We start from the raw sequence: 9,363 nt of genomic DNA on the forward strand, positions 1-9,363 counted from the left end.
TTTATAAAAGATTATATATAGTTTTTTATCTGAATAATTGCATGTATTAAATAGTAGTGATCCATTAAACAAAAAGCAATATATACACAAAAGAACCAAGTAGTGCGCCTAGCAAAGGAAAGTACCAAGTAGTGGTGCAAGACAACTCATCCCAGCTCTAAAAAGAATAAAAGACAGCTCATCGCCATTGCAATCCACAGCGTCCTTTTGTACCTCCCTTCGACTTGTGCTACTGCCTCTGCCTCGCCACTCGTGGCGTGGCGTGGGAAGCTGAGCGTTAGTTGGACGCATCATGCAAAAGCAAAAGTACAAAACCCAACCCACCCCGCCATCCTGTCTTTACTTTTATATTTTTCACCCAATCAATCAATCAAAACCTCTAGACCTACGTCGCAGCAAGGCACCGTTTGGTATTTCGCTTCTCCAGATGACCACAAATCTAACGGTCAAGGTTTAGTAGAAAATGTAAGTGGACGCTTCCAGTGGAATATAAAAGGGTTTTAAGCCAAAAAAAAAAGCAATTTTTTGCTCTGAATATCAATAAAAGATAATAATTTTATAAAATAATTAAAATAAAGTAACTTTTTATGAAAAATATAAGAAAGTGCAATAACACTGTTGATTGTCTTCCTCTTCCTCTACCTCTATGATTATTTTGAAAAACATCATCGAAGCTTCAAAAGTTTCAAGCTTCTTATCTCTCTTACGAAGCTTCAAAAGATTCATTAAGATCCAGGAAGCTTCGAGTTCTCAAAAGTCCCACATCGGGTTTGAGGTCATCTCGAGCGGATCTCGTCTGCCATGACGTCGCATGCTGAAGCTTCCTGATTCATAAAAACCTCGCGTGCTGAAACTTCCTAATTCCGAAATTGAAAAACTCGGAACTTCCTGGATCTGGAAAACCAACTTGCATTCTTTACACCACGCGTGCTATAAGATCTGTTTTTCCTCTTCAGTCTTCCCCTATACAAAAACATCGAATTCAGGGAGAAACGAAAAGAGAGAGAACCTCAAACTCGATGCGATGCTCAGCTTCAAAAGAACGGTGTCACTGCGATTTCGGAATAACCGTGAAGAAGAATGTGCCTGTGCCATGCTCCGTCTCTCGCATGAACAGTGTATTCGGATGAATAAGAAACAGAAGAGAATGAACAATATCATTGCTCCTTTATTAATATTTTTTTAAAAGTTATCTTATTTTAATTATTTTATAAAAATATTATTTTTTATTGATATAAAGGACAAAAAATTGCCCTTATCTGCAAGAGACCCAATATAAAATAGCGATTAAAAAAGACGAGAAACCAGTGCCAAGTGTGGAAGGAAAAAAAATCTGCAAAAAGATCCTACACTTGGATGCAGGGAGAGTTTACAACGCCTATATCAACTCTCTCCGGAATGCATTAGATGTAAACCCTTTCCTATCTCTAGTTTAATGATTTTCTCTTGTAGCTAGCTTACAAAAAAAATATATAAATAAAAAAAAGGCGGACGTCTACTTCCAAGTTCCAACATTGTTCCTCAGTCCTCACAGTCACACTCCTCAACATCGCTTAATAGTCCTCACACAGTCACACTCCTCAACATCGCTTAATAGTCCTCACACAGTCACACTCCTCGACATCGCTTAATAGTAATTGTTGATACCCATAAAATACTATCAACGGAAAATAGAGAGCAAAGCAGCCTCACATATTGCCCTCAACAAACAACGATCAGGACATAAAAATGTCGGTCTAGAATGCAAATATCATGTCAAAGATCTTTTTTTTTTTTTTTTTGTATCTTTGACTGAACACATTATGCGTATAATAATGTATATTTATGTTAGTTTTCCATCCCCCAGTCTAAAGATTTTACAATGACAAAAATTCATGGTCAGTTTCTCAACTGTAGCCCTCCACATGAATACTTTCTTTTCCTATGTTAATTAATACAAAAAAAAAAATTATAAAGAAAAGTGAACCAAAAAACAAAACGAAACAAGTTACCTTGTTTACGCTTTCCTTCTGGGTCCTGGCCTTAGGAGCGGGCTTTCTCTCGCGGACGTTTTTACCTTTGGAACATTTCTTCCCTTAAAAGTTTGCTTCTCCCTTCCGCATGCATTTGGAGGTTTTATCTATTCGACAGTTGACAGTTGCCCTTTCCAAGGGCCTTTTGGTCATATTCTTAGTGTACTGTGACATACCAATCCCTATACAAAAGTGGGAGTCAGAGCAAGCCCCCACCCCATCCACCCAGAGCAAAAGTTCGTTGTCTAGTCTATCCTCCATTACAAATGGATTAAACGTAAAACATTCCCACTTCCCAAGACCAACAGAACCCATTTCAGGTTTTAGCAAAATAAGAAATAGGCAGAATCTGAAGCAAAATAGTTAACCTTTCCGCTACCCTCCTTTTCTTTCTGGGTATTTCCACACCCTTTTTTTCTATTCCATTTTCTTTCCGGCCTGTTACCAATTTAGCTCCACCCGTAATCCAAATTCTCCCACTTAAAGGGGGCAACAGAGCCTATATCAGGGGAGCCTCGAAGGAATAAACACACACAAACACACACAGCTGCAATTGCCAGCATAGAATGGACGTATGGCCGGTGAAGTAGGCCTTGTGAACCTGGCATCCGCTTATAGTACCTTTTTGCCACAACTGCACATTTGGCACAAGATCGCCGCCCTTGCAATGTTTCAGGAAGCGGCTTGTCAGCTTGTTCATCTATTATCCACGATTGATCCAGTGAGATCTCATCTCCAACTGGTATTGAGACCTGACCACGTTTTCTTTCTGCAAGTTCCCTGGCCACCATCCTGTTGTAGGAGTGGTTGTTCCTCATCAAGGAATATGTAAATGGAGTCTGTCCATTAGCATCTGGTAGAGAATTCCAGCACTTCAATCCAATCTGCATTTCAAATTCATGCCAAAAATAAAATAAATAACAAAAAAAAAAAGGATAAGCAAGCAATACAGAAAGAAAACCACGTAAGAGCTGAATAATCTAAATTCAAAAAAATCTTGGTGAAAGCTGACTAAGATTACCTGTTGCGGGTCATTTGTGAGAGAGTCAACTATTTCCTCCAAACCTTGTATGCATGCAGCCAAATGTAAGGGGGTCACACCACCTGGACCCACCGAATTTGGGGGGAAAAGATATTGCTTGGTGTTGTCACCAAGAGTCACAGAATAATGGATAAGTAAGTCAACCATGTTCCTGCACTTTCTCTTCACTGCCCTGTTCAAGAGTTGGATATCCGACAGCAACTCTATGGATGCTTTCGGTGGCCCATCTGGACCCAAGTTTTCTTCCACTAGGATGTCCAGGAGCGTTTTAACCACAGCGCACCAGTCTCTCTCAACTGAAAAGGTGAAGAGAAATTTGAACCGTGAATGGGAGAAATTGGGACCCTCTGTCTTAGAAGGGCTGCTCTTCCTTTGGAATAGCCATCCAAGCTCATTTAGGAAGTGCAGAACATCCTCCCTGGACTGTGGCCGCCCTAAATCCTGAAACTTATCTTCTGTAACGATGCAAGCTGTTCTAGAAACTTGATCAAACTCGGACTCAAGGCCTCTTAATTCTTGACAAATGGTAGCATCGGCAATTATAACAGGAAAGCAGTTGCCCTTGAAACCATTCTCTACCTGCCCATACACAATTGGATAAATTAGAAGACTAGAAAATTTCCAGAAAGACATAGGCTGTTAGTTTGTCTAGCATATTAAACAAAATAATCAGGTGTAACTGCAACCTAAGGGAGTTCTCTCGAACATGAATGGTTTTCCTTGTTGTGATTCAAAATTTTCCATGAATTGTTGGTTGTGTAATGGTTTTCTTATTTCCATGTGAGCTCTTAATTTCTGTTTTCAAAAACATGACTTAAGTTTGAAATTATGTTCCATAAAGCAGACGATTTTCAGATAGAGTTCGATTAAGTGGATATTAGTTCACCTTTCTTTTTTTTTTTACTTGTACGTACTTTGGCCCCAAGTAAATTTAAATATGGGGTTAGTATAATCCAATAGAAACTTTAAAGCCTGGTACAAGTGTTTATAGGAATTTGGTATACATGTGACACACCAAGACCGCATCCGCCTTGCAGAAATGAAAACATATAGTTATCTTTTGAAAGCATATTTCATTGGTTGCAGGAATAACAATGCTTTTATAATAAAAATGAATCCATTTGCTTTGAGGAAAGACACATCCAAGAATATATTCTTTTCTTATGATAGGCATTTTTTCGAAACAAGAAAAACAAAAGCACTCATGTTGGAGAACACAACTTTGACGTTTCTGCCCAAAAATAAATAAAAGAAAATGTTACCTCTATGAAACAGCGACCCAAGACACCAGGAGCTCCACCAGGAAACTTGAAACTCTCGAAACTTGTATCATCATACATAGCCACCTGGTAGGTTGATCCTGGAACTTCCTTTGTTTTATACCCTCCCAAATAAGTGCAATGAATCCTACACAAATATAAATTTCATTATGCTTTATTGTTGATAATCAAGAGGAGAGAGAGAGAGAGAGAGAGAGAGAGAGAGAGAGAGAGAGAACCATTAACTTACTTGGTGCCTGGAGCTGTCAGATTTCGACCTTTCAGCACCAGAGATGTCTCTTCTCCACCAACAACAGCCAAAGGTGAAACAGAGATTAGCTCTGGAGCACTCCATGTTCTCCAGGCTTTGCATAGTCGGACCTTTCCTGAAGGTTCATTTCAAGCAGAAAAATAAGGAAAAGGGATAATCACAAATTTATCAGAACCTACTAAGTTGGGGGTTTATCCATACGGGATAAGGGTTCCCAGTTTAAATTAAAAAGAAAAAGAAAAACTAAGCTTAAAATTTAAGAATTATCTCTTAAGATTGAACCCATGCATAAGATGAGCATATTGCACTGTCAGAGAACAAATCGGTCCTTACCATCCTTATGTGACACTAGCTGCCTGTCTGTATGAACCAAAAATCTCCCATTTCTCCAAAAATCAGAAGCCGAACCTTGAACTAGTAATTTGGCAAGATGAAAAAGGTTTTTCTGGAACTGCAAATTAGACACACCATGCCACTTGTCAGAACAAAAAAAAATGAATATAAAATATTGCAAAGTCTAACTGATGTAAAAAGCACTTACATGCTCCCAGGCGGTAGAAGGCATTGATACATAAACTGAAAGAACCACACAACCAGGCCTAATGTAACTCTCCATCTCTGATGGACTATGAGATAGCCAATTAAGGATCTGAAACACAGGTATCAATGGCATTTAGTCAAGTTGAAATAACTTGGAAAATAGATGAGGAAAAAAGTCGTTTCTTACTTGTGAGCGTAGTGTGCCAGGGAAATTACTAGGATCCTTGTCAAATAGTTTAAAAATAATTCTTCCAGTGCGGTCCTGTGCAATAACAAAAAGCAACCAAGCTTCAATTTCATAAAAATACACATGATACTAATGGTTACGTTAATTGAGGGGGAATAAAAGAAAATAACCTGAGCATCAGAATTTGAACTAGAAGGCGAGTGATCTGATCCAGATGAAGAAGTGTATCCTCCTTGATACTGTAGACTTTGAACTGAACCATTTCCGACCCTTCCATTTTGCCCTTTAAAGAGTTCCAGAGGTGAAGTCCAATCACGAGTTGTGCTGGTCTCAACTGTTGCATTATCCTCACCACTGATTGACATTCTTTCATGCTTCAAAATTTCTGTTTCAGCATGCAGAGGGAATAGTTTCTGCACAACAGGAGAAGATGAAGGAGACCTCTCTTCCATTGGATTACTACTTTCCGAGGAGAAATACCTCCTGGAAGATCCCAGTTTAGGTGGGCTACCACCCTCGGGAGAGGAACTAAACAGTTGAAATGGTAAACTTGATTTAGGAATTTGGGCCTGGAAATCTGGAGTCCCCACTGGAGATTGAAAGGTGCCATTATTTCTTTCTCCTCCAATTGAAGTGCACCTTGAAATTGGCTTGTTCTGTAATCGTGAACCATCAGCTTGGTCAAGGGAGTTCAACTTACTTTTATCACCATCATAACTATGGTTATTTATTTGAGACAGAATTGCAAGAGCATCAGGGTTAGATGCTGCCAAGGCAGCTGATAGAACAGCAAGCAAGTCCATGGTGGAGGGAGAAGATGTATTTCCATTTATTTTGTTTAGATTGTCTGAAGAAGCTTCTTGTGAAACATTCAAGTCAAAACTACCAGGTACAGGCAACCTTGGCCCAGAATTTCCAGAAATGGGTAAAGCATTAATCTTGTTAAGAATCTGGATAAGCCGTTCTCTATCTGGCAATGATGAAGCATTGGCACTTCTGTCCACATTGTTACCTGCAATTGCAATTATAATCGGCTTGAGTAAAATCCAATGGGATGTCAGCAACTGTTAACACCATGAGAAAATTTATTTTACCTTGTAGCCGAGATAAAATAGTTAGCAGATTAACAACATCCATGTTCCCAGTACCAGAGTTCTCCCGGTTTCCAGGCCCCAACAGCCTTGAGGAAGCGTCCTCTGGTTGGGTTTTCCTTCTTCGCCGATTATGTCCAGCAAGTCTTCGCCTACAGCTTCTCTTGCCCTCATCAAACTCCGAAAGTGGGTGAAATCTGCAAAAAAAAAAATTAAAAAAAATTAAAAAAAATACTTCAAGCAAGATTCCAACATATCAGACCTACAACCACTGAAATTTCCATTTAAGAAATTAATAAAACAGAAGCCCTGGAAATCTCAACCTAAGACCCCTGTAAGCATGCCATACTAATCTAAAAACAAAAAGAAACAAAGAACCTTAGCCCAGTAAAACCTATAGGTCATCATCATTCATGCCTTATCTCAACTATGGTCGGCTACATGGATCCTGTTTCGCCAATCGATTCAATTTAATGCCATATCCACTGTTTCGTCAATCCAGTAAAACCTATAGATATGAAATTAAAACAACACAGGATCTGATCACTACTCAACACAAAGGTTACCTACTACACTGCTGGCAGAACCTCTGCATCTGGCCGCCTACAAGAGCCTTGGTGGTTTTACTGTGAAATTCACATACTTTATGTCTACGGTGATAGTCCTTTGCATTGGACAGATCTCCCTTACAATCATCTACTTGACACATTGGATAGTTTGCACTACCAGGAGATCCAGATCGAACACGTTTATTGGGCCTTGCCGCAGATTCATCCACTGAATACAAGCCCCCGCCAAGCTTCAAAGTAAGCTTCTCCCCGTCTTCATCCACAGAGCCCTTCTTCACAACCAGATTCTTCAAGGTTTCTTCTCCTTTCTTCTTTTGTTCAGATTCAACGACTGCGGCAGTCCCCAAACGAAGAACCTCTGTCTCTGAGGGCTTGGCAACAAACATCATACTGTCCCAATCCCAACTGCTAGGGTTCCAATTTCCCTTGGAGCTTTGAAAGACTGAATTAAAACGTTGGTGGTGGTGTTGGTGCTGCTGCTGAAAGTTAGGGCTTTGCCATGGCAGATCGCGCTTCTTTGCCATGGCAGGTGCTTCACAGAATCGACCAGGCAGTGCCTGATGAATGAAAATGGGCGGAAAGACTTGAGCGCCCACATCTTCCATCTTGTCAAACCTTATATTCCTCAGAAACTAAAAGAAAGATGGTCTGCGCCGATTTGAACTCGAACCTTGATTCTGCAAAGCAAACCAAACAAAAATAATGATAAAATGAAAAAAAAAATGAAGACAATAAAATAAAAATCGCTACCGAAAAATAAATCTTCATGTAAGCTACTAATTGTAACGATAAAATAGAAATCGCTACCAAACATAAATCCTTATACAAGCTACCAATTATTTGATGCTGCAGTTAAGGTGTAGTTCGTATGGAATATGATTTCTCGTTAAAGATAAAAAACCGAAAAAAAAATTAACATCAAGACACCTATCAAAAAAATCATGAAGACCCGTTTTTCTTTCTTTCTTCTTCTTTTTAATTCTTGCACGTTCGGAAAATGAAAATTATGCAGATGAAAAGACTAGACCAAACCATCAAATCGCTTGAAACAACAATCAACAGTTCGAATCTTAAGACACAAAGAAGACTTCCGAACTTCTGAAGTAGGATTCTAAACAAAAATAAAAACAAAACATCTTCAAAGAATACTTCCGAGATTTTGAAGCTCGATTATAAACAAAAATAAAATGCAAAATAACCTTATTCATCTTCCCTTTACCTTTACGGATGTTTAGAACTCCTTCCCACCATGTTTGACCTCTGGAGTTGATGGCTCAACCCTGTAAACTTAACCAAACACTAAAAAACAAAGGATTCATAACTAGGCCACCGACCAGATCTAAAGCCGCCAGAACTATTGCACGAAAAATCAGTCCCAGAGCTCTTCAAGATAAAAACTTGGTGCAGGAGAAGTTCCTAGTATCTCTCTTTAGTATTTTTTTTTTTTTTTGGGTGGAGATGGTGATAGTATTCTTCCACAACTCCTAACTTTTCAGCAAAAAGAAAATCCGGAAGAAAGAACAGGGATTTTACAGAGAGAGAGAGAGAGAGAGAGAGAGAGAGAGCAGTGGTGAAAAGGAAAAGAAAAAAAAAATCGCGGACCCCTTCCCTTCAATTATTTCATGGCGTATGGCGATAAAGCAATAGAGGAATTTCTGAGTCTTTCTTTTATTTCATGCCCTTCTCGCTTCCCTCCTGTCCGAAACAGAACAAAGCACGGACGACTCCCTTCCATCCTGCGATAGATGGCATACCAGATCCTAACCCACCACTCCTTCACTCACTTTACGAAATTACAAAAATGCCTCTAACGCCGAAACTGTAACACCCTTAAGCTCATCTTACGTGTTAGAGTTATTTCTGCCAAAATCACCAATCTACTAATGATTATTATTATTATTATTATTATTATCATTAAATTAATAAGAATAATTTGAAAATAAAAAATAGGATGAACTTTTTCAAAAGAAAAAGGAAATGAAAATAAAAAATAGGACTCGCAAAGAAACTTCCAAACACCGCTCTTCTAGTGCTTGGCTGCTTGATGGAGACAAAATACACCGCTTTGAGAACTTTGGGATAATTACAAGTACAAATTACAATTTGTTTTTTTATTCTTACTACATATGCCTCAGCCTTACGAATCCTCCGAGGCCACACATCTACACATTGCAATTTGTTTGCGGGACCCACCGGAAAGTTGCATATGTATGGTGTAAAATGACTTTCCCGGGCATGCTTGGAAAAAAAAGTGGTTTCATCGGCAAAAAAAAAGTGAAATTTTAGTATTTATTCATTTATCGATACTAATTTTTAACGAGCTTAGAAGATAAATATAAATAGTACCGTAATCTCATTGGGCAGTTTTGTTAGTTAAAATTAGAAGGAACTA

The 9,363-nt window shown here is 38.9% G+C and overlaps 1 protein-coding gene across 2 annotated transcripts; it reads right to left on the bottom strand.

Moving 5' to 3' along the window:
• Positions 1 to 537: 537 nt before the first annotated feature.
• Positions 538 to 8,779, bottom strand: LOC148863107 (squamosa promoter-binding-like protein 14). 2 transcript variants are annotated; one of them, XR_016110091.1, is made up of 12 exons: positions 8,191 to 8,779; positions 6,969 to 7,648; positions 6,406 to 6,599; positions 5,482 to 6,323; positions 5,312 to 5,386; positions 5,126 to 5,233; positions 4,918 to 5,035; positions 4,564 to 4,699; positions 4,317 to 4,461; positions 3,034 to 3,633; positions 1,992 to 2,896; positions 538 to 963 (listed from the first exon to the last, which is right to left on the bottom strand). XR_016110091.1 is itself a non-coding variant. In XM_088978908.1 (11 exons), the coding sequence occupies exons 2-11, from the start codon at positions 7,574 to 7,576 to the stop codon at positions 2,462 to 2,464; spliced, it is 3,261 nt and encodes a 1,086-aa protein (XP_088835034.1). In that variant the 5' UTR covers positions 7,577 to 7,648; positions 8,191 to 8,779; the 3' UTR covers positions 1,732 to 2,461. The 2 variants fall into 2 exon arrangements, 1 of the variants encoding a protein (XP_088835034.1); XM_088978908.1 differs by lacking the exon at positions 538 to 963 and having other exon boundaries at positions 1,732 to 2,896.
• Positions 8,780 to 9,363: the final 584 nt, after the last annotated feature.

This window comes from Nelumbo lutea, chromosome 3, assembly GCF_056320005.1.
Source record: "Nelumbo lutea isolate HS-2025 chromosome 3, American lotus-T2T, whole genome shotgun sequence".
NCBI classification, from domain to species: Eukaryota; Viridiplantae; Streptophyta; class Magnoliopsida; order Proteales; family Nelumbonaceae; genus Nelumbo; species Nelumbo lutea.

What these genes read in the sequence shown, in the direction of transcription:
- LOC148863107 (XM_088978908.1), bottom strand. Translation starts at nt 7,576, where the DNA reads ATGGAAGATGTGGGCGCTCAAGTCTTTCCGCCCATTTTCATTCATCAG. An exon ending in CTGGCACACTACGCTCACAA is followed by an intron (nt 5,234 to 5,311) that starts GTAAGAAACGAC and finishes CCTGTGTTTCAG; the next exon opens with ATCCTTAATTGGCTATCTCA. An exon ending in CTTCTACCGCCTGGGAGCAT is followed by an intron (nt 5,036 to 5,125) that starts GTAAGTGCTTTT and finishes TCTAATTTGCAG; the next exon opens with TTCCAGAAAAACCTTTTTCA.